General features: G+C 50.7%; 1 protein-coding gene across 4 annotated transcripts in view; it reads right to left on the bottom strand.

The window, feature by feature from the left end:
* Nucleotides 1-3121: 3121 nt before the first annotated feature.
* Nucleotides 3122-25392, bottom strand: part of LOC140402480 (synaptosomal-associated protein 25-like) — a 404508-nt gene continuing 382237 nt past the window's right edge. For all 4 annotated transcript variants that reach the window (XM_072490303.1, XM_072490304.1, XM_072490301.1 and 1 more), the window contains exons 6-8: nucleotides 13809-13943; nucleotides 11180-11324; nucleotides 3122-9167 (exon numbers count right to left, since the gene is read on the bottom strand). In XM_072490303.1, the coding sequence (XP_072346404.1) occupies nucleotides 9099-9167; nucleotides 11180-11324; nucleotides 13809-13943 (349 nt within the window). In that variant the 3' untranslated portion in view covers nucleotides 3122-9098. The remainder of the gene's footprint in view (nucleotides 9168-11179; nucleotides 11325-13808; nucleotides 13944-25392) is intronic.

Below are 25392 nucleotides of genomic sequence, written 5' to 3'. Positions count from 1 at the left end.
GGGATGTAGATAGTTTAAGTGAGGGGACAAAGGTCTGGCAGATGGAGTACAATGTTGGTCAGAATATCAGCAAAATGGACTATTATTAAACGGTAAAAAATTGCAGCATGCTGCTGTGCAGAGGGACCTGGGTGTCCTTGTGCATGAATCGCAAAAAGTTGGTTTGCAGGTGCAGCAGGTAATTAAGAAAACAAATGGAATTTTGTCCTTCATTGCTAGAGGGATGGAGTTTAAAAACAGGGATGTTAGCCGGGATTCTCCCAACGGGCGGCTAAATGCCCATGCCGGAGTAAAAACGGGAGTGTTTTACTCCAGCATCGGCACCCATTCCGGCCCCATTCTGCGGCCCACAGGGGGCTAGGATGGGGCTGGAGTGGCCTACGCCGCTCCACCTGCCGAACGCGGCCAGAACCCGGCCCCGCGGGGTCTGCACATGCACAGTTGGGCCGGCACCAACTAGCGCATGCACCTTCATCCCCGCGGCTGCCCCGACGCCAAATGGCGCAGGGCTACAGGAGTGGGCGTGGAGGAAAGGAGGCCGGGGGGCAGAGAGTCCGGAATGCCAATCGGTGGGCCCCAATCGCGGGCCAGGCCACTACAGAGGCCCCCCCCCAGGGGTCAGAGCCCCCCTCCTCCCCCCACAGGCCGCCCCCGGTCCCTTCAATGCTGAGGACCCACCGGCTCAGAGGGCGTTAGAATGGCGCTGGCGGGACTCGGCTTTTTGGGGACGGCCGCTCGGCCCATCCGGGCCGGGGAATTGGCGCACTGGCCCTTGCCGGCCCGGGCTGGAGAGTCGGCGCATACCCCGACCGTGCGGAGAATTGCGTCCCAGGGCAACGTGGCCCGATTCGCGCGGCGCTGCGACGATTCTCCGATCCGGTTGGCGCTGGCGGATTCCGCCCGTTATGTTTAAGCCAGGGTGGCACGGTGGTTAGTACTGTTGCCTCACTGCGCTGAAATGTTATGTTTAAGCTGTACAGGGTGCTGGTGAGGCCACACCTGGAGTACTGTGTACAGTTTTGGTCTCCTTACTTGAGAAAGAATGTACTGGCACTGGAGGGAAGCACTGGCACTGGAGGGAAGCACTGGCACTGGAGGGAAGCACTGGCACTGGAGGGAAGCACTGGCACTGGAGGGGGTGCGGAGGAGATTCACGAGGTTGATTCCGGAGTCGAGAGGATTGGTTTATGAGGAGAGACTGAATAGACTGGGACTATACTCATTGAAATTTAGTAGAATGAGGGGGAATCTGATAGAAACACATAAAATTATGAAAGGAATAGACAGGATAGATGCGGGCAGGTTGTTTCCACTGGCGGGTGAAAGCAGAACGAGAGGGCATAGCCTCAAAATAAGGGGGATTGAGGACTGAGTTGAGGAGGAACTTCTTCACCCAAAGGATTGTGAATCTGTGGAATTCCCTGCCCAGTGAAGCAGTTGAGGCTACCTCGTTGAATGTTTTTAAGGCACAGATAGATAGATTTTTGAACAGTAAAGGAATTAAGGGTTACGGGGAGCGGGCGGGTAAGTGGAGCTGAGTCCACAAAAGATCAGCCATGATCTTATTGAATGGCGGAGCAGGCTCGATAGGACAGATGGCCCACTCCTGCTCCTAGTTCTTATGATTAGGTCCACAGGTCACTGAAAGGGGCAACACGGGTGGAGAAGGTAGTCAAGAAGGCATACGGCATGCTTGCCTTCATTGGCCCGGGCATTGAGTATAAGAATTGGCAAGTCATGTTGCAGCTGTATAGAACCTTAGTTAGGCCACACTTGGAGTATAGTGTTCAATTCTGGTCGCCACACTACCAGAAGGATGTGGAGGCTTTAGAGAGGGCGCAGAAGAGATTTACCAGAATGTTGCCTGGTATGGAGGGCATTAGCTATGAGGAGCGGTTGAATAAACTCGGTTTGTTCTCACTGGAACGAAGGAGGTTGAGGGGAGACCTGATAGAGGTCTACAAAATTATGAGGGGCATAGACAGAGTGGATAGTCAGAGGCTTTTCCCCAGGGTAGAGGGGTCAATTACTAGGGGGCATAGGTTTAAGGTGAGAGGGGCAAGCTTTAGAGTAGATGTACGAGGCAAGTTTTTTTACGCAGAGGGTAGTGGGTGCCTGGAACTCGCTACCGGAGTTGGTGGTGGAAGCAGGGACGATAGTGACATTTAAGGGGCATCTTGACAAATGCATGAATCGGATGGGAATAGAGGGATACGGACCCAGGAAGTGTAGAAGATTGTAGTTTAGTCGGGAAGCATGGTCGGCACGGGCTTGGAGGGCCGAAGGGCCTGTTCCTGTGCTGTACTTTTCTTTGTTCTTTGTTGTTCTTTGATTTGGCTCACTGCGTTAAAACCTATGGGATGTTGTTTTGGGGAAGGTGTATTCTTCTAATTTAGGGTTTTGGATTGGGGGAAGTGTACTGTCTGGGTGACCATTATTGGAGTTAGTTGTCAAGGTTGTTCGTTACTGTTGCCTTTGATGTGTGTTTTAAAAGTTCAATAAATGTTGTGTTATTTGAATAATTTACGAGACTGACCGCTTCCCTTACAGGGTTTCATCTCTTTTGTCAATTTTTTTTTTCCAAATCTGAGATGAAAGTAAGAAGGATATTTAAGGGAAGTTACTGAGTGGAGAAATGTGCGCTGTGGGGGACCAATTTATTTATTGCCCTGTGCTGTGAGGTGTGAAATTTGAAATAGAAAGCAGAAAAGGGCTCGTTTCCGAATTTTGTTGGACTTCCACAGCAGAATGGAAGTGTTTAACAAGTCATGCGGTGTACCTTTACTCCTGTGACAGCAACTTTTGCGTTGGATAATATTATTGGACTTCTGTAGTTAAAATACATTGGGGATTTGTTGCCAAGTAGTTTACTTGTGTGTTCTGACCAAGTGTTTTTTTTTCGGGGAGGGGGGTTTGTAAGACTGTTATAACCCTGCACTTTAATCTTGTGTGCTTAAGATTTTTCTTCCTTCAATTTTCAAATCCTAAAAAGTGTTACTGGGATTCTGTGCTCATTCTCCTCATTTTCAGAACACAAAGGAAAAAGTTATGACCATGATACAGATTTCCCTCTGTGAGTTTGTTGCTCAGAGAATAACTTCTGCTGGTCGAAACAACAGGATCACATTGCAGTACCCATAGATTTATTTTATTTTGGTTCAGATGATACAGTTTCCAGCAATTGCAACCAAAATTACACAGAGTCTCAAGACTCCCATCGCCTGGTTTCGGGAGGAATGGGGAGGGTTACAACAGATCACCGCTTACACAGTCTTCCCCCTTCTAACGCTGGTCTTTCCTGCCTGTTTCTTTTCTCATGGCGCTTTAGTCATCGCTCAATGATTTCCATTCAGCGCCCCCCACCATGCATCGCTCTATGCCAACTGCACCAACCATGGCCTGTAGAATCTTTGGGGCTAAGCCAATTGCAGCTCAGCAAGTAACTACAGCGCCACCCAGTGCACGGGCTAAACAATGACGCATTCACCCGACTACAGCGCCTCCCCATGGAAGAGGGACTCTGCGAACGGCGAATGGATCAGCATTGCCCCAATCAAATCAAGTTTCAATATACCGGTCGCCAAATCCAGCCACAGGGATGGGACGGGAGGGGGCCAAGCGACCCTCGGCAGTCACACGTACCTTCAAGCAGGTATACCCCAACATTGGCGCTGGATGCAATGCCGAGCGTTCAGGGCATGCCGAACGGGGTCTGGCTGAATGTGACCTCATCAGGAATCTGGACCGTTGATTGGGGTTGTCAACTCTCCAGGGTTGTCCTGGGATCTGCAGGGATTGAGGATCAGTGTCCAGTCCACCGCTGTGTGCGACCCCGCAGAACAATCACCGGGGCTTAAGGGAGATTGTCTCTTTTCAATTCTCTTTGAACATTTCTCTTTCCCAGATATAAAAATGTTGTAAATGCAGGAAAACGACAGTCAAGCACCGCCCAGTTGGGTAATGAATTTGTTTTGCTCTCCAAGGGCAGTCCGTCACCAGGATGGGATGGTGGGTGTGTTGGCTGACTAGTGGTTGGAGCATGGGGGAAGGTTTTTATCCTTTAGGCCACACTTGGAGTATGGTGTTCAATTCTGGTCGCCGCACTACCAGAAGGATGTGGAGGCTTTGGAAAGGGTGCAGAAGAGATTTACCAGAATGTTGCCTATGTTAGCTATGAGGAGCGGTTGAATAAACTCGGTTTGTTCTCACTGGAACGACGGAGGTTGAGGGGCGACCTGATAGAGGTCTACAAAATTATGAGGGGCATAGACAGAGTGGATAGTCAGAGGCTTTTGCCCGGGGTAGAGGGGTCAATTACTAGGGGGCATAGGTTTAAGGTGCGAGGGGCAAGGTTTAGACGAGATGTACGAGGCAGGTTTTTTACACAGAGGGTAGTGGGTGCCTGGAACTCGCTGCCGGAGGAGGTGGTGGAAGCAGGGATGATAGTGACATTTAAGGGGCATCTTGACAAATACATGAATAGGATGGGAATAGAGGGACACGGACCCTGGAAGTTTAGAAGATTTTAGTTTAGACGGGCAGCATGGTCAGCGCAGGCTTGGAGGGCCGAAGGGCCTGTTCCTGTGCTGTACTTTTCTTTGTTCTTTGTTCATGGGATGTGGCTGGGCCAGCATTGGTTGTCCATCCCTAATTGCCCTCTAACTGAGCGTGTTTTCGCCCATTTCAGAGGGGGGGGCATTTAAGGAGTCACCCACATTAGTGTGGGTCTGGAGTCACGTGTAGGCCAGACCGGGTAAGCACGGCAGATTTCCTTCCCTAAAGGACATTCGTGAACCAGATGGGTTTTTACGACAACCGACAATGGCGACAAGACTTTTAATTCCGGATTTGTTTTGAAAATTGAATTTAAATGTTATCATCTGCCTTGATGGGATTCGAACCCGGGTTCCCTGGGCCTCTGGATTACTGGTGACAAAACCATTGCTCCTCCACCTGCCCACCCAGGTCACGCGAGGAAAACCTTCAGGAATACACTTAATCGCACCTGGCAACCTGGGTTACCATGGAGATATCTATTTGCTTAGACTATGTGGGGGCAATCCAGGGTGAAGGGGGAAGGTATGGGGGTGGGGGAGGGGGAGGGGGCTGGAAGGCAGAGCCAAACTATGACAGAAACCTACCGGAAGGAGAGAAGGCCCTTCTGTTTCTGGAGTAACTTAACACATTAAAATTAGCAGAATAATTTGACTTGGGATGGACCTTGTTTTTGCTGGAAAATCAGCGTTTCCAAAAAAACAATTCTAGATCAATATTGGCCATTCATACTGTGGGCAGTGTTGGTCTCCTTCTCTGAGGAAGGATGTTCTTGCTCTTGAGGGAGCGCAGCGAAGGTTTACCAGGCTGATTCCTGGGGTGGCTGGACTGACGCACGAGGAGAGATTGAATCGGTTCGGATTGTATTCACTGGGGTTCAGAAGACTCTCATAGAAACCAATAGAATTCTAATGGGTCTGGGCAGGGTAGATGCAGGAAGGATGTTCCCGATGGTGGGGGGTGTCCAGAACCACGGGTCACAGTCTGAGGATTCGGGGTAGACCTTTTAGGACAGAGATGAGGAGAGATTTCTTCACCCAGAGTGTGGTGAGCCTGTGGAATTCATTACCACAGGAAGTATTTGAGGCCAAAACATTGCATGTTTCCAAGAAGATAGCACTTAGGGCGAAGGGGGTTAAAGGATAGGGGGGAAGGCGGGATTATGCTATTGGGTTAGATGATCAGCCATGATAATGAATGGCGGCGCAGGCTCGAAGGGCCGAATGGCCTCCTCCTGCTCCTATTTTCCATGGTCTAAACAACGGAGTAGCTGCCACGTCAGAGGGTAGTAAACCATGTTGGTCCAGTGCCACCAGACTGGGTAAGGGTGGCATGCTCCCTTTCCTGAGGGGCAACAACCAACCTGTTGTATTTTTTAAATTCATGGCAATCCAACACCTCCATGATCGCAGAACCCAACTCTTTATTGAGACTGAACTTGACGTAGGTTACTTCGCCCTGGCCCTGCAGGATGACCACTCTACCTTACCCGCTAAGGAAGCGCGCGGATTGGCCGAGGGAAAGGGCGCCATGCCAGACCTGGTCATGGGAGCACGGTCCCAAGGATTGGGAAACAGGGCGGAAACGCTCACAGCCGTTAGGAGGGGGGAACAACAGGTCGTGTGATAGAAGGAACGATTTCAACAAACTAGGTTGAAACTCTCCCTCGTGAAGTTTCCCATCAAACAGTGAAGTAGTTCCATTTCCCAACACAAAGTGTTTGTAAGGCATGCATCTCCCCCCATAATTAACCAACGATATTGCAACATCCTGAAAACAATGTCATACCAAAACATTTACGCAGGACACAATTGGCATTTCAGCTGTGCTTATTCATTTTTAAATTGCAACATTAGCTTTTCAGCAGACCTTTTATAATGAAGGCAATTAAGTTCACACAAACAACATCTTACTACAGAATCTTAGAGCAAACTAAACTGGGAGGGGGAGTTTGCCACTGCTGTCCCCTAATTGCTGTCAATTGGCTGCCGATCTCATCGACTATGCAGGGCCCAAAACTTTTATTGGTATTTCCGATATTAAAATGCAAAAGTCAACCGCTCCCAATCAGCTGCAGTGACACCAGGGTGCCTGCTGGTGGCAGTAGCTCCAGGAGGTTCAACAGCACGGCGAGGGTGGCGAGATTGGAGGAAATAAACAGCAGGCCTATTGGTTCTGAAAGGACTGGGCCCCAGGCCCAGGGTGAAATTATTAGGGTGGCCACACTTTCTCAATCAAATTGAGAGAAGGGCGAGGAGAGTTGAGTCGAGCAAATCATTTTTTTTTAAAAAGAGTTCTCCAGAAACCGGAAAATGGGTCAAAATGCAAAGAAGTCCACGAAACGCGTGGTTAACCCTTAGGACACCCGCTGGGGGGCAAAACGGGCCAGGCCACGCCCAGTGAGCCGCGTGACGGGGAGCAGGGACCATGCGAGGAAACATTCAACATAAACGGTGGCAGAATCGTCTTTGTAAGGTGGAATCCTCGGGGCAAACTCCCTCTTTTAGGTTTAGGTCGGCTGTAAGAGCCCGAATGTGATTCAGTATCGGGACGGCGGGAGAGGCAAACACAAGCAGGAAGCGAGATGCTGCAGTTCTGGGCCTGTGAGCAGTGTCGGGGTGTGGTGGTGGCTTCAGACACTGCCGGGCAGCATTAGCGGATGCATAGTTTCCGTCGGCGAAGGAAGAACAGATCTCGGAGCTGGGCGAGCGGTGACGAAACCGTCTGCTCAGCACAACGTCACTAACGACAGTACGGTGATCGGCGGCGGGCGGGGGACGATGGTGGGAGTGGGGGGGGGATGAACAAAGACATTTATACTTCCACAAAGGCCGCATGCAGATCTCTTGCAAGGCCAGTGAGCTGAGTGAGGTCAGGGTACGATGACATTTGCAAAGAGACATTTGTGATACTCTCATTGGTGCAGAAAACCATCAGGTAAACACAGTAACAGTGAGCCGACAAGTAAAACAAGCACTTAAAGAGACAGCACACCCCCTTCCGTCACTGTATAAAACACCTCATTAAAAAAGAAACACTTTCAATGTCTAAGGGCTCCTTCCACAACGTGGAACAAAAGTCTAAGGCCTCTTGTTCCCCGTGACCTTTCATTCCTTAATTTCAATATTTTAAGACGTTGTTTGCTGTGAATGTTGGAAGTTAACTATTCCGCAGCAACTGGGAACATTTCTTAAAGGGGCAGTGTTGTCTGCTATTTTGCGGTGTGCGTGGAGAATTCCATCCTCCCTGGCAGTGGGCTCCAGTGGCCCGGAAATACCACTGGAAAAGGTTGGGAAATTGGCGGGTTAAGGGAAGCGGCCCCCCAGTGTCCAACGATCGAAGGACGGAGGTAGCAGAGAACGCGTTGGGGGATGGGCGTCTCTAATTGGTGCGTCATGGGACACAGTCGGATCTGGGAGCAGGGAACGGATTGGGCGAGGGTTAAGGGCGGGGAGGGAGGGGGAGGGGTGCAAAGGCATGTGGATGCCGCTAAGCGCATGTGGCAGGGTCTTTCTAACCCCCCACCTCCCGCCCCAGGATTGCCAAAGAAATTGGCCGGAATGTCTTAAGTCCACATCTCCACCCTTTATCGGCTATCGGTGAATGCGAAGTTACAATAAAAAAGGCCTTGATCTTCATCCCGCCACTTCCAATCAACCGGACTATCCGAGGCACATACATACGTACAAAACAATCCCTAACCCGAGAAAGAGCCGATTACCGGGGAGGGTGCTGTCTCTTTAATGTAAACAACCACAGTTGTGTCCGAATAAACACTCACCCAGATCCCAACTTGGGAATTCGCAATGCGCCATCTCAATCCCTAACCCCGTGCGGTAAACGAGGAATCCTGACACATGCAAAATATTGCTCGGCAGGAATTAAGAGAGGTTTTAAGGAAGGGGCGGAGGGGGGGAACATTGGGCGCAGTGAAATAGGACTGGCAAGAGAAATCTCCGGCACCCATGAAGCCACCAGTGAAGTTGGCGTGAGACAGGTCCCGCCTGAAATGCGCTGGAGATTTCGCGTCAGTCGGTTTGCTGGAGCCGGGACCATCCAATTGAATCTTGGCTCCTGGTCCGTGGTCTTCCGTCCCAAAGAACGGTTTGGCCAATCGATGACAGGATCTGCGGTTGAATTTCTCTGGCTGGAGAAGTCTGCCGTGTGTTTATCAGAATTCAACTGTGTTCGTCCAGCTCACTTTCAGGGTAGGCCCATTTTCATCACAATTACAGAGAAAGACTCAAACGTAAAAAACCACCGACGAGTACAAAGATTAAAAAACTAAATACACTCGATTTACTCTTTGGACAGGCGATAATACAAATTCACATTTAAAAAAATACACTTTCCACAACTGGAACGATTTGTCACACTGGGAAATGATAAAATAAATTAAAATGTACAGAATAGTATTGAACCTCGTGGTTTTCCTATCACAGCAATAGGGACTTGCCCCTCCAGGAATCTTTCAGATGCTGCAATGGATAATGGGATGGGGGAAATCTGGCAGTGTGAGGGTGGGCGACAGGTTTGGCTCCCGTTCAGCCACTCTCCAGCATCTTGTTGGCGTGCTTGTTGGCTTCATCGATGCGAGCTTTGTTCATGTCGCCCTGGTTGAGGACAAATGGTGAAGTTTAGAGTTGTGCATGGGGTACATATCCCTCCCCGCCCCCCCAACGTTCCAAGACTGTATCTGTCATTAAATCCCCCTCGTTTTCCATCATCTCGCCTCCGAAACCAGCTCTTCACTCCTCTTCCAGTGCTTGCTTGATGTCCAGATCTCACCCCTTGTAAGTGTCCCTTGAACGGCGCGAATCGAGAGTCAAAACTGTTGTACGTGTTCGTTTCTGGTTATAATGGTTATGGTTTGGGTTACCCTGGGTGATGGTCAATTTTCCCAAGACTTTCTGTGGAAGATTCACCCAGGACTATGCCCGGTAATGCTTCATCAATTAACTGGCATTAGTGGTAAATGACATCCACAAATATGGCACCAATGCTACCATTATTATAACGGGGGAACTGCCCCTTGGGTTTTTACTTGCCCCAAATAAATGTAAAGAATACATAACCCAGGCTGAGACGTCAGAGCTGTAGTGAGGGAGTGCTATACTGTCAAGAGATTCCATTTCTTCAGATAGCACCAGTTCGCAACCCCTTACCGAGGAAATATTTTCCTGCCACAGAGGGAGTGCAACAAAGAACAAAGAACAATACTGCACAGGAACAGGCCCTTCGGCCCTCCAAGCCTGTACTGGTCATGATACCACCCTTGGCCAAAACCCTCAGCACTTCCTTGTGCCGTATCCCTCTATACCCACCCTATCCACGTGTTTGTCAAGATGCCTTTTGAATGTATCTGCTTCCACAACCTCCCCTGGCAACGCGTTCCAGGCCCTCACCACCCTCTGTGTACAAACCCTGCCTCGCACATCTCCCCTAAACTTTGCCCCACGGACCTTAATCCTGTGCCCCCTGGTGACTGCGCCCTCCACCCTGGGGAAGAGTGCCTGCCCATCCACTCTATCCATGCCCCTCATAATCTTGTCGATCTCTATCGGGTCACCCCTCAACCTCCGTCGTTCGAATGAAAACAGTCCGAGTCTATTCAACCTCTCCGCATAGCTGACACCCTCTAGACCAGGCAACATTCTGGTAAACCTCCTCTGCACCCTCTCCAGCACCTCCACATCCTTCTGGTAGTGTGGCGACCAGAATTGTGCGCAATATTCCAAGTGCGGCCGTACCGAGGTTCTATACAACTGCAGCATGACTTGCCAGATTTTATACTCAATGCCCCGTCCAATGAAGGAAAGCATTCCGTCTGCTTTCTTGACTACCTTGTCCACTTGTGTTGCCACCTTCAAAGGTCTGTGGACCTGTACGCCCAGATCTCTCTGACTTTCTATATTCCTAAGAGTTTTGCCATTTACAGTATATTTCCCTCTATGTTAGGCCTACCAAATGCAATACCTCACATTTGTCCGGATTAATCTCCATTTACCCGGATTAAACTCCATTTGCCATTTCTCTGCCCAAGTCTCTGCCCTATCTCTGTCCTGCTGTATCCTCTGACAATCCTCAGCACTATCTGCCACTCCACCAACCTTGGTACCATCCGCGAACTCTCGTGGACAGAGTTCACTACATTAATTCCTGGGATGGCGGGATTGTCCGATGAGGAAAGACTAAGTCAACCGGGGGCGTGAATTACCGGCCTCGTTGCTCCCGACTTGGTGACACAAGGCCTTTGAATCTCGCGAGAGGCAAATCGTCTGATGGATTATCTCATCGGTATTGTTGGGACCTGGGTCGTGCAACAAATTGCAACAGCTCAAAAGTGCCTAATTGTAACTAACATCAAGTTTTCCCATTGGCTGTGTTGGATTTAGTCTGACACGCCCAATCGCAACTAATCAATGTGTCAACATTACGAACACAAACTGAGTTTGTTTGGACGACTAGTTCACAGTCTGATAATGGCCCAACATTATTTGATGTTTGAAGAATGCATCTAAAGTCCGTTGGTCATAAAACGTTATTTGAGTTTCTGGTTACATTTGTAAAAACGCTCTGATCCACTACCTCAAAGAATAAATTCCCCCGCTCTCATTATTCCTACCTTGGTGACGATCCGGTCGATCTGGGTATTCTGGGAGCTGATCTCATTGCCCATGTCGAGCGCCATATGCCGCAGATTTCCGATGATGCTGCCCACCTGATCCAAGTTCTCTTCCATCTCATTTTCCCGCGCGTCGTCTGTCACTCTGAAATCAGACAAGTTGCCTCAGGTGAGGTGTGGACATCAGATGTGGACAGGTGTGGACGTCCCCGGTGCGACCCAGACGGGTGACTTCAGTTTGGCCGCAATGCACCAAACCCAAAAGCCACAAACGGGACCGTTCACGTAAGCGAATCATAGAATCCCAACAGTGCAGAAGGAGGCCATTCAGCCTCTCGGGTCTGCACCGACCCTCCGAAAGAGCACTCCAGACAGGCCCATTCTGTAACCCCCGCGCATCGACCATGGACAATCCAACTAACCTGCACATCTTTGGGCTGTGGGAGGAATCCGGGGCACCCGGAGGAAACCCACGCAGACACGGGGAGAACGTGCAGACTCCGCACACAGACAGTGACCCAAGGTAATGAAATGAAATGAAAATCGCTTATTGTCACAAGTAGGCTTCAAATGAAGTTACTGTGAAAAGCCCCTAGTCGCCACATTCCGGCGCCTGTTCGGGGAGGCCGGTACGGGAATTGAACCCGCGCTGCAAGCCTTGTTCTGCTTTACAAGCCAGCTGTTTAGCCCACTGTGCTAAACCAGGCCCTGCCTCTGAATTGAACCTGGGTCCCTGGCGCGGTGAAGCAGCCGGGCTGGGCACGGTGCCGCCCAAAGCGGGGACCACTAGCCCAAGTGTGTGGCCAGTTATTCGATACCCATGGAGATTGTCATTCCTTTCTGAAAGAGTGTCAGTTCGGGCGGGAAAAGCGGTGGGGAGTCTGCCGGCCGTATGCCGGAACGTCCCCGCCAAATCCGGAAACGCCGAAATAAAATCCCGGAGGCGGATCCAAGGAGGCCAAGCGCTCAGCGGCCCCGCTGAAATCTCCGTTGCCATCGGAGGGACCGGATTGCCCCCAGTGTGTGTGGCGGCGGGGGGGGGGGGGGGGGGGGTGGAGGGGGCCGGCTGGATAACTCCTGCCTCAGATTCTAGCCCATTGACACAGGCAAGACAACCAAGCAATCAAGCATTTTCCTTCCTACCTGTCCTCACAAAAAGTCACACACCACCGAATATTTAGTTCCCGGTTTTGATCACCTTGTAACCATGTCTCTGTAACGGCCATAAGATCATATCCGTCATCCTCAATTTGTGACTTTAATTTATTGATTTTGGACTGAATACTAAAGAGCCATTCATTTTGCTTGTTACCATTTTTTCCCTTTTTGACCCCACTTGCTGCTTTTAAAAAATGTTTGTACACTCTGTCCCTTCCTGTCACACCCTGAGTATTATTACCGAAATAGCTGTCCTGTAATGCTGACATATCCTTTTGTTTTGTCAGCCGATATAATCGCTCTCCAGAACCGGCGAGAATGAAATAACCTTTATGTTTTGTTAAACTCACAAAAGTTTGCTGCTGAAATTATATGATTGGATAACATTCAAAGAAGTTAGAAAACACAGACCTCGATCCACACAAACATGGTAGTAAGAAAACACAAAACCTCAGAGCGCAGAGTGATTAATGCTCCCGGAAGTAATGGTTTGGACCATCTTCCATTCTGAGCTTCCACTGTAGCAACCAGTCCTCCCAGGACAGAGGCGAACATGGCGATGCAGGATAAGCCGTCATTTATTTCAGGGTTCACCTGAGAAAACCCAACCTCACTGCGCCAGTGTAACATTTACCAATTCCCTTCACCAGCTCATTTACAGACATCCTGAGCGGGACTGTCAGTCTAGTGTGAAATTACAGTGTTCTGCATTCATAGAATCATAGAATCACTACAGTGCAGAAGGAGGCCATTCGGCCCATCGAGTCTGCACCGAACCGCTGAAAGAACACTTTACCCAGGCCCACTCACCCAACCTAACCCGTAAACCCACCTAACCTGCACATCTTTGGACTGTGGGAGGAAACCGGAGCACCCGGAGGAGACCCGCGCAGACACGGGGGGAACGTGCAGACTCCGCACAGACAGTCGTCGAGGCCGGAATCGAACCCGGGACCCTGGCGCTGTGAGGCAGCAGTGCTAACCACTGTGCCACCGTGTCATGCATTGGAGGCGGGGGGTTGCCAATATGACCAATGGTATTCCTGGAACACTCCTCACACCCCAGCTCCCACCATAAAAAACCCAATTAAAGAGCATCGCCCACAAATCTCCAAAACGTTTCGAACGAGCTTCCAAAGAAATTGGAAAGTCGGCCTTTTTACTGCCTTGTTCGCGTCATGCTTGCTGTCATTTCTGAGACATGAATCCTGATATCTGTGGGGCCCCTGGACAATCCTGGGAGGGGGGGGATTTTGGCAACCCTCGCATATTTGTAACTGCCCAAATACATTTTGACTACGACCCTCCCCGTCAGGGGGCAGAGCGGATCGATGCCTGGGCTGGATTCAAACTCAAAAGAATCACCCCTCTTCCATTCGCTAAACATATTCCTGGCCCCAAATGGACGGGCATGGGCGGTGCCAACGGAGCTTTCAGCCCTTCGCTCGGTTTACAAACAGCATCTCTTTACCTCCGGATGTATCCACCGCTCATCGCCATCTGCTCGCGGTCGTCCATCACTCGAGCCGGCTGACTGGCCACCACGCCATCCTGATTATTCCCCCACACCTTCTTGTAGGCCCCTCCCGCCTCAAAGTTCTTTAACCTGGGAGAGAGAAAACGCACGCGGAGTTTACTTCCCCCCTCCCCTCTCAAATCACAAGGCAACAAAACCAGCGGGGGGGGGGGTATCGGCTCGCAAGTTGCTGAATAGTGACCATTAGTGCTGGAAATTAGTTAGCGCTCAAAAAAGATCCAGGGGGCGAAGCTCTTCAAGGTGAAAGAGCTTGCGTTGATCTGGAGTTTTTGGCAGGATATCCCAATGTATCTTACAGGTAACAAAGTAATATTCCAGTGGAGGAGCGCTCATTTCACACTGCAAGGTCCCACAAAGAACAGTTGTGATAATGACTAGCCATCAGTTGAGGGATAGGTATTGGCTAGGCCACAGGAAACCTCCACCGTCTCTTTTATACATTGCTCTGTTGGACCTGCTATGTGCCTTCGATAGGTCAGGCAGTTTTATGTCTTGTCCAAAGGTTGGCTTCTCTGATAGATTACAGAATCCCTACAGTGCAGAAAGGGGGCCATTCAGCCCATCGAGCCTGCACCTCTGAATGAGCACCCTACCTAGGCCAACTTCCCCGCCCTAACCCCGTGAGCCCCCCCACCTAACCTGCACATCCCTGGCCACTACGGGGCAATTTTACCATGGTCGACCCACCTAACCTGCACGTCTTTGGACTGTGGGAGGAAACCGGAGCGCCCGGAGGAAACCCACGCAGACACGGGGAGAACGTGCAGACTCCGCACAGCGTCACCAGAGACCGGAATCGAACCCGGTTCCCTGGAGATCCATGAAGGTCCCTGGCAGGTGATCACCATTTACCATCTGTGGGGTTTACACACGGCCACGTGGCTAAGAGTCCCGAGGGTGAAGGGACTTAAGGAACTGGAGCCAATTATTGAGAAAACCTCTTGGCTGTTTTGAACAGAGTGGAGAACAATACTATTCTGCAGCCAACAGGACCCCTACATCTGTAATGTTTGTCAACAGGAATTAATGATTTGTAAGCGTATTATTTATTCCTGGTGACTCAGATGCCTTTTTTAAAATATATTTTATTCTCCTCCTTTTTCACATTTTCTCCCAAATTTACACCCACCAGCAATAAACACTAATCAGTAACAAATATGTCAACCCCCATATGAATAACAACGATCCCATCCTCCCCCCAAACCCCAAACATTAGCCCGCATGTTCACACAAACAAATGACAAAAAGGAATCAGGAATCACCCATAGTCGCCATTAACACACACAGCCCCCCTCCCCCCAACCCTCCCACCCACACGCCCCAACTAATGTTCAATGTTATCCAGTTCTTGAAAGTGCAGAATGAATAATGCCCATGAATTGTAGAACCTCTCCATCCTTCCCCTCAGTTCAAACTTAACCTGCTCAAGAGTCAAGAATTCCAGCAGGTCCCCCCCCCCCCCCACGCCAGGGCACTGGGTGGAGAGGCTGCTCTCCATCCCAACAGGATCCGCCTTCGGGTGATCAACGAGGCGAAGGCTACAACATCTGCCTCTGCACCCGTTTCCAACCCCAGCTGGTCCGACACCCTGAATATGGCCTCCCGGGGGCACGGGTCCAGTTTCACACGCACCACTTTAGAGACCACCCTAAACACCTCCTTTCAGTAATCCTCCAGCTTTGGACAGGACCAACCATATGAACGTGATTAGCGGGGGCCCCCCCGCAACATTCACACATATCTCCTACTCCTTCAAAGAATCGGCTCATTCTCGCCCTCGTGATGTGTGCTCTGTATACCACCATCAGCTGTATCAGCCCCAACCTCGCGCACGAGGTGGAGGCATTCACTCTCCGGAGCACCTCACACCAGAACCCCTCCTCCATAACCTCTCCCAACTCTTCCTCCCACTTTGCTTTGATCCCTTCCAGTGGTGCCCTCTCCTCTTCCAAAATAGCTCCGTAAACCGCCGTCACTACCCCCTTCTCCAGTCCCCCTGTCATCAGCACCTCCTCCAGCAATGTGGAGGCCGGTTCCTCCGGGAAGCTCTGTATCTCCTTCCTGGCAAAATCTCGAACCTGCATGTACCTAAACACTTCTTCCTGCTCCAGCCCATACTTCGCTTCCAGCTCCTTGAATCCTGCAAACCGACCCCTAAGAAACAAATCTTTTAGTGTCTTAATCCCTTTCTCCCCCATTTCCGAAAATTTCCATCCCACCTCCCTGGCTCAAATCTGTGGTTCCCCCGAATCGGCATTTCCCTCGACCCTGCCCCCAACCCAAAGTGTTGGCGAAACTGCCTCCAAATTCTCAATGAAGCTATTATTACCGGACTCACTGAGTATTTCCCCGGAGCTATCGGGAGCAGCGCTGTTGCTAGTGCTTTCAGTCCCGACCCCCTGCACAAACTCTCCTCCATTCTGACCCACTGGGAATCAACCCCTCTGACCCAGCTCCGCACCTTCTCCACATTCGCCGCCCAGTAGTAATACATCAGGTTCGGACGACCCAAACCCCCTGCCTGCCTTCCCCTCTGTAGCAGCACCTTTCTAACTCTGGCCACCTTCCCTCTCCATATGAACTAAGTAATCCTTCCCTCAATCTCTCTGAAAAAAGCCTTTGGCAAGAAAATCGGCAGACATTGAAAAATAAACAGAAATCGCGGCAACCCGTTCATTTTAACCGCCTGTACCCGACCCGCCAGTGACTGAGGGAGACCATCCCACCTTGCCGGATCAGCTTTCACTCTCCCCACCAAACTAGAAATGTTGTACCTGCGGAGCCCCCCCCACTCCCGGGCAACCTGTACCCCCAGGTATCTAAAGTGAGTCCCTGCCCTACGGAATGGCAGCCCCCCCCCCCAACCCTGCCCCCACCCCCGGCCGAGACACCACAAATTACTCACTCTTCTCTAGATTTAGTTTGTACCCCGAGAAAGACCCAAACACTCGAAGCAGCTCCAATATTCCCCCCATCGACACACTCGGTTCCGACACGTATAACAGCAAGTCATCGGCACATAAGGACACCCTATGCTGTATCCCCCTGCCCCCCGCACTATTCCTTTCCATATCCCGAACTTCTTAATGCGATGGCCAATGGCTCAATCGCGAGTGCAAACAGCAGGGGGGACATAGGACATCCCTGCCTAGTCCCACGGTGGAGAGAAAAGTATCTCGAGCTAATGTTGTTTGTGCCGACACTCACCCTCGACTCCTTATATAGTAGCTTTACCCAGTTCACAAACCTTGGTCCAATCCCAAACCGCTCCAGATCTGCCATCAAGTACCCCCATTCTACCCGGTCAAACGCCTTCTCAGCGTCCAATGCCTCAACCACCTGTTATGGGCGAGGCGTTTTCAGAACCCCAAAATGTATCATGGAGTTCAACCAACCTCTCCCTTTAATGGATTTGTTGCTTTTCCAGCACACGGTTTGTTCCCCAGGTGTGGGATTACAATTATGGACACGTGGTTTTCAACACAAAAAAATGTTCATTCCATGAACTCAAATTAACCTATTAAATAAACATTGGATCTCTTAACACCCCTTACTTCAAAGATAACCCCGAAAATAATATAACACTAACTAATCCCTCAAAATGTTCCTTCAAACATCCAAAAGGCTTCAAACCTTCAAAACAGTAACACACCAGGTCACAGTTAATATATATTTTCTGTTTTATGGCAGAGATATATCAGCTTGGTTGACTTCAGCTCCAGCACCTTGCTTTCTTCCTGCAGCTCTCTGGAAACACACAGACACACACAAGCTGGTTTTTCAAACTGGCTTTCTCCTTTTAAACTGCTCTCAGCAAAACCAGCCAGGCACGTTTCAAAACGGAAACTTCAAAATGGCTGAACTGAGCTCAGCTCCACCCACGCTCTGACACCACTGTTTTCTTAAACGTACATTGCTTAAACATCCATGTCTTAAAGGTACTCTCACATGACACACCTCTGTTTCCTTCCCCTCTGCCGGTGCCATAACCACGTTCAATACCCTTCTAACGTTTGAAAAGAGCTGCCTCCCTCTCACGAACCCCGTCTGATCCTCCCCTATCACCTTCGGGAGGCACTCCTCCAGCCTACCCGCCAGACCCTTCGCCAATACTTTTGCGTCCACATTCAGAAGTGATCTGGGCCGATACGACCCACATTCCGTCGGATCCTTATCTTTTTTTAGCAACAGGGAAATCGATGGCTGCCCCAAAGTTTGTGGCAATACCCCCTTCCCTATCGCCTCTTCAAACATCCCCACCATCAGGGGTGCCAGCTTATCCTTGAATTTTTTATAATATTCCACTGGAAACCCATCCGGTCCTGTCACCTTCCCCGACTGCATCCTCCCAATCGCATCCTTTATCTCCTGCTCCACTATCGCTCCTTCTAATGTAGCCGTGTCCCCCTCCCCTAGCCTCGGGTACTCCAACCCATCTAGAAATTCCTGCATCTCCCGGTCTCCCCCAGGTGGCTCTGACCTGTACAACCTCTCATAAAATTCCTCAAAAACCTTGTTAATCAGCACTGGAGCCACCACCAACTTCCCTGCCCTATCCTTCACCTGAATAATTTCCCTTGCCACTGCTTCCCTCTCCCGGAGCTCACCTGCTAACATACGCCCATGTTCATATCTCCATGTTCGTAAATTGCACCCCTTGCTCGTCTCAGTTGGCGCACCGCCTTCCTGGTGAACAGTCGGTCGAAGCTCGCCTGTAGTTCCTTCCTCTTTTCCAGCTTCGCTGGGTCCCCATCCTCTGCATAACTCCTATTTACCTCCAACATATCATCAATTGCCCTCTGCTGCTCCAACCTCTCCTCTTTGTCCACCCTGGCCTTAAACAAAATCACCTCACCCCTCACCACCGCCTTTAGAGCCTCCCAGACAACTGCCTTCGACACCTCACCCGTACAGTTGAAACCTAATATTCCTCAATTACCTTTTCAATTTTGTCACAGAACCCTTGGTCCCCAAAAGCCCCACATCTAATTTCCACCCCGGCCTCTGCACTACCCCCTTCTCCAGTACCATATCCAATTAATGCGGAGCATGATCTGACACTGCAATTGCCGAGTACTCCGGCCCCTTAACCCCAGCCAGCAAAGCCTTCCCCACCACAAAAAAGTTGATCCACGAGTATACCTTATGGACTGCTGAGAAAAATGAATACTCCCGTTCCCTTGGGTGCAGGAACCTCCAAGGGTCCACCCCTCCCATTTCCACCATTAGCCCAGCCAATGCCCCCCCACCCGCCCCCCCCCCCCCCCCAATGGGACCAGCGAGCGCGGCCGTGACCTGTCCAACCTTGGTTCCTGCACCAAGTTCCAGTCCCCCCTCACTATCAGTTTGTGTGTGTCCAAGTCGGGGATGGCCCCAAACACCTTACAAAAGAACATAAGAACTAGGAGCAGGAGTAGGCCATCTGGCCCCTCGAGCCTGCTCCGCCATTCAATGAGATCATGGCTGATCTTTGTGGACTCAGCTCCACTCTCCGGCCCGTATACCATATCCCCGAATCCCTTTATTCTTTAGAAAGGCATCTATCTTTTTCTTAAAAATGTTTAAAGAAGGAGCCTCAACTGCTTCACTGGGCAAGGAATTCTAGAGATTCACAACCCTTTGGGTGAAGAAATTCCTCCTAAACTCCGTCCTAAATCTACCTCCCCTTATTTTGAGGCTATGCCCCCTAGTTCTGCTTTCCCCGACCAGTGGAAACAACCTGCCCGCATCTATCCTATCTATTCCCTTCATAATTTTATATGTTTCAATAAGATCCCCCCGCATCCTTCTAAACTCCAATGAGTACAGTCCCAGTCTACTCAACCTCTCGTCATAATCTAATCCCCTCAACTCTGGGATCAACCTAGTGAATCTCCTCTGCACTCCCTCCAGTGCCAATATGTCCTTTCTCAGGTAAGGAGACCAAAACTGAACACACTACTCCAGATGTGGCCTCACCAACACCTTATACAATTGCAGCATAACCTCCCTAGTCTTAAACTCCATCCCTCTAGCAACGAAAGACAAAACTCGATTAGCCTTCTTAATCACCTGTTGCACCTGCACACCAACTTTTTGCGACTCGTGCACTAGCACACCCAGGTCCCTCTGCACGGCAGCATGTTTTCCTCTTTGCGAAAGACTCAGGTGCCTTTTAGTGAACACTCCATCTGCCATGAATGGAATTAGAAATACAAGGTTCCAAGAGACTGGGTAGTGTGGAGCCCAGTCAACAGGGGAAGCAATGTGAACAGTCACACACGGCTCTGTTTGAAGCTGGTGAGAGCTCTGTTGGCTCACCAAGCATGTTGTAGCGGGATCGGGCTCACATCCTGGCCATTCCGCCTCAAACTAATTCACGGAGCTTTGCGGGGGAGGGGGGGCTGCGTTCTCTTCACTCGGCTGCTGGGGTGGATTCTCTTGACTTACAGTGAAGGAGGCGCACTTTCCCATCGCTGTGGCAACTGGTGCTGTTGGGGGAATTCCCAATAATCGGGCGTGGGAGCCTAGTGACTCCCTGGGGTGATTGGAGAGCAAGGCGGGGGGGGGGGGGGGGGTTGGAGGAAGAGAGCAAAAGTGGGGTGGTATGGGGGGGGGGGGAAGAAAGAAATAGGTGTGAGGGGAGAGCAAGCGATGGGGAGAGGTGTGGAGAGGAAGAGAAAGTGAGGGGGGGGGGGGGGCAGAACAGTGGAGAGGTGGGGGGAAGAGCAAATCGAGGGGGGGGGGGGTCAGCACTCTTGTTCACCGTAGTCCTCAAGGAGCTCAAAGACAGATAGAAGTTTTAAAAATGACTTGGGCCTCTTCTGGCTTGTAACCCTGTTGCTGTTGCCAGGCAACCTGCAGTGTAGGACTCCCTGTGTCAATGCTGTTAATTGTATATTAACTGCATGTTTGATCTTACACCGGTGAGGGGCATTATCTGGGGATTCACGAGTGGGAACAGACTGAAACTGTGTTTTAGAAGTTTTGAGGTGTATGTTTCTTTATAAATGAAAGCTTGCAAAGTGTCTAAAGATTAGCTCCAATTCTATCCTTCACCACCTGGCTGTCTAGATTGGAACAGGTGACATTATTGGGCATATGTATCTTGAAATAGGCTCCTGCCTGATTTTAGGGGAAGCTTAACAAAGAACTTCCACAAATCCGACATCATTTCAACCGTCAATCCTCTCTCCCAAAGGGACCACACTGGGTTTGAAGGTTAAATCAATACATTGATAATTGACTTTTCCGGGTATAAGCTCAACGTGGGGAAGAGTGAGCTCTTCGTGGTACACCCAGGGGACCAGGTAAGGGGGGTAGATGAGTTTCCACTGATGAGGGCGGAAAGGAGTTTTCGGTACCTGGGGATCCAGGTGGCTAGGAGTTGGGGGGCCCTACACAAGCTCAACTTGACGAGGCTGGTGGAGCAGATGGAGGAGGAGTTTAAAAGGTGGGATATGAGGTGGGTAATGGAGGGGGAGGGGGGCGGCGTAGAAGAGGCTGGAGATGGCGTCCTGTGTGGGCACGAGTCTGAGAGCGCTGGTGACAGCATCGCTGCCGCTCCCGCCGATTAGGTACACCACGAGTCCGGCGGTGGCGGCGACTTTGAAAATTTGGGGGCAGTGGAGGCGCCACAGGGGTGAGGCAGAGGCTTCGGTTTGGTCCCCGATCCGAGAGAACCATCGGTTCGTCCCGGGGAGAATGGATGGAGGGTTCCTGAGCTGGCACAGGGCAGGAATTAGAAGGATGGGGGACCTGTTTTTAGATGGGACGTTTGCGAGCCTTGGGGCGCTGGAGGAAAAATTTGGGCTTCCCCTCGGAAATGCCTTCAGGTAAATGCAGGTAAGGGTGTTTGTAAGACGGCAGGTGAGGGAGTTCCCACTGCTTCCAGCACTCAGGATCCAGGATAGGGTGCTCTCGGGGTTGTGGGTTGGAGAGGGCAAGGTCTCGGCGATCTACCAGGAGATGCAGGAGGAGGAGGAGACCTCGGTGGAGGAGCTAACGGGTCAATGGTGGAGCTTGGGGGGGGAGATAGACGAGGGTGCGTGGGCAGACGCCCTGGGTAGCGTTAATTCTTCCTCCTCTTGCGCCAGGCTGAGCCGGATACAATTTAAGGTTCTTCACAGAGCGCATATGACAGGGGTGAGGCTGAGCAGGTTCTTTGTGGTGGAAGACAGGTGTGGGAGGTGCTCGGGGAGCCCAGCACATCACGCCCGGCGCTGGATGGGTTCTGGAGGGGCATTGCGAGGACGGTGTCTAAGGTGGTGAACACCCGGGTTAAGCCGAGCTGGGGGTTAGCACTATTTGGGGTATCGGACGAGCCGGGAGTGCAGGAGGCGAAAGAGGCCGGTATTCTGGCCTTTGCGGCCCTGGTAGCCCGGCGGAGGATTCTGCTGCAGTTAAAGGATGCGAGGCCCCCAAGCGTGGAATCCTGGATCAGCGACATGGCAGGGTTCATTAAATTGGAGAGGGTAAAATTTGCCTTGAGAGGGTCGGTACAAGGGTTCTTCAGGCGGTGGCAACCGTTCCTAGACTTTCTAGTGGAGCGTTAGGAGGTGGTCAGCAACAGCAGCAACCCGGGGGGGGGGGAAGTTGTGTTTACTAGTGTGTTTATGTAGTTGTAAGAGGTTTATTTATGCGTTCTTTGTTTCTTTTTTCTGTAAGGGGGGGGGGGGGGGTTTGTTGGAAAAAAATTTGAATAAAAATATTTTTTTTAAAATACATTGATAATTAATCAAGCTCTCGAGGTGTTGCACAGGGGAGTGAGTGGCAAGTGGAGACTTCAGGAAGAGGCAGTTAGTGCGTAGAGATGATTAGAGATAGGACAACCTGAAAGGGAAATGGGGGCCTGGGTTTCCACGGTGTGTTCCATGGTCTGCAGAGCGAGAGGATTTGAGTGTTGGAATAGGGATGTTTTACTGTAATTGTAGAGGGGGCTGGTGAGGCCACGCCTGGAGTATTGTGGGCAGTTTTGGTGACATTATCTGAGGAAGGATGTTCTTGCTATGGAGGGAGGACAGCGAGGGTTTACCCGGCTGATTCCCGGGATGGCGGGACTGTCATATGAGGAGAGTCGGTTAGGATTATATTCACTGGAATTTAGAAGAGTGAGAGGGGATCTCATAAAAACTTACAAAGTTCTAACAGGATTAGACAGGATAGATTCAGAAAGAATGTTCCCGATGGTGGGGGAGGCCAGAACTAGGGGTCATAGTTTGAGGATAAGGGGTAAACCTTTTGGAACTGAGGTGAGGAGAAATTTCTCCACCCAGAGAGCGGTGATTCTGTGGAATTCACTCCCACAGAAAGTAGTTGAGGTCAAAACATTGCGTAATTTCAAGAAAGAATTAGATATCGCTCTTGGGGCTAAAGGAATCACGGGATATGGGGGGAAGGCGGGATCAGGGTATTGAACGTGATGATCAGCCATGATCATAATGAATGGCGGAGCACGCTCGTAGGGCCGAATGGCCTGCTCCAATTTTCTATCATCATAGAATTTACAGTGCAGAAGGAGGCCATTCGGCCCATCGAGTCTGCACCGGCTCTTGGAAAGAGCACCCTACCCAAGGTCAACATCTCCACCCTATCCCCATAACCCAGTCACCCCACCCAACACTAAGGACAATTTTGGACACTAAGGGCAATTTATCATGGCCAATCCACCTAACCTGCACATCTTTGGACTGTGGGAGGAAACCGGAGCACCCGGAGGAAACCCACGCACACACGGGGAGGATGTGCAGACTCCGCACAGACAGTGACCCAAGCTGGGAATCGAACCTGGGACCCTGGAGCTGTGACGCAATTGTGCGATCCACAATGCTACCGTGCTGCCCTATGTCTCCATGCAGAAAGCCTCCCTCAATGACAAAGCAACACAAGCAGTTAATGAAACTGAGTGCGTGCGCTCTGGATAGAGTTGCTGTTCGCTTAACTTTTTATGGAGTGTCCCTGTGACCGTGATCCACACCATCTCCATCAATCCTGCCCTTGTGAGTGTCGCGAGGAGCTCCTAAAGTGCCTCGAAATGTAAGCAATCATATACGTTCTTCATGGTGTTCATTCTTGTCTACTGAGTGCGTGAGGGAATGCCAAGGCATGGAAGCTGAGAAACTACTTCCATGATATTCATTGGGCTCCCCTCCCCCCCCCCCCTTCGCAATGCTCCGCACTTCCTGCAACTCAATGGGAAACGTTTATCCACCATTAGTGAGATAGCAGGCGAATGGCCTATTCAGTCATCATGCAAGCCAATGCATTCGAACCATGCGGAGAAATCATCTGCTCTTCACGAAACCCTCAGCTGAGGCAAGCTGAAGAGAAGGTCAAGAAATACATACAGAAATAACACACCCGGTTCATCGCTAGGGCTAGTTAGCGGACATCAACGTGTGAACATTCAATGTTTCAGCTCCATTCACCCTTCATAAATACATTGGGGAGTCCAACACTCCAGGATTGCCCTGTAGTCTCCAGGAATTGAAGATTAATCTCCAGGATGCCGCTGGGAGAAACCCAGGAGAAATCTCATGGCGATTTGTGAATGTTTCAAATTTTCTTTCAACTTTTTTCAATTATTAGCCATAAAGTTATTGGGGTTCGGGGCAGGGCTGCATGACTGACAGTCAAAATGAATCCAATTGGGTAATGAAGAATCCATTTGTTTTCCAATTGGCTGTGGGAAGGCACGACATGTGGCGGACGGGCCAATGGTGGGAGACAAGGGCGGGGCTATGACATAATGAATCCTCCAGCAAGCCAACCCTACGAATTCCACCTGTCTCCCTGGGTATCTCCTACTAAACCCCCCTGCTTACTCACCCACCTCATGCCCTAACCTATCTCCCTCATCCATCTCTCCCATTAATCTATCTCCCCATCGATGTCCTCTATCTATCCCCTTCATCAATCTATCTCCTCCATCTCGCTCCCTGTCTATCTTCCCTTCTCTCTGTCCATTTACCGTATCCGTCTCCACCTCCTATCTTCTCATCTATTTACCCCTTCCTCATATCCCCCCATGCCCCCTCCCTTCCGATATTCCCTTGTGTCTCTCCTCACCCCTCCTCTACCTCCCTGTCCATCTAACCCACCTCTCGCCCGTCAACCTTCCCCGCGTCCCTCCCTCCCCACCCCTCCTTTCCGCACATCTCCCCCATGTCTCTCGCCCCGCTCCCCAACCCCACTCTCCCAGCTACTTCCCCGCCTATCTATCCCACCTCTCCTCCCCCATCCCTCTCCAACCCCAATACCTCCCTTCCCCTCCCCCTCACCGTCTGAGATCATATGCTTTGTGTTTACTGTCTGCTCGCCGCATTCCAGATGGCAACGCTGTAACCACTTGCAAAACGAGAGGGAAAACGTGACATTTCAGCCCAGGTGCTTCGGAGCAACACCCTAAAATTTACAAGCAATTCACCTCTCACTGACCCCACCAATTGAAAATAACCCACCGTGTGAATTCCCATATTGTGGTCAGATTAGCTCGCCCCCATGCTGGAGATCACACAGCAATTAACAAAGGAGGCCTGAT

Source organism: Scyliorhinus torazame, chromosome 25, assembly GCF_047496885.1.
Source record: "Scyliorhinus torazame isolate Kashiwa2021f chromosome 25, sScyTor2.1, whole genome shotgun sequence".
Lineage (NCBI taxonomy): Eukaryota > Metazoa > Chordata > Chondrichthyes > Carcharhiniformes > Scyliorhinidae > Scyliorhinus > Scyliorhinus torazame.
Note: the sequence above shows the minus strand (reverse complement) of the source record. Positions and strands in the feature narration are given on the sequence as shown.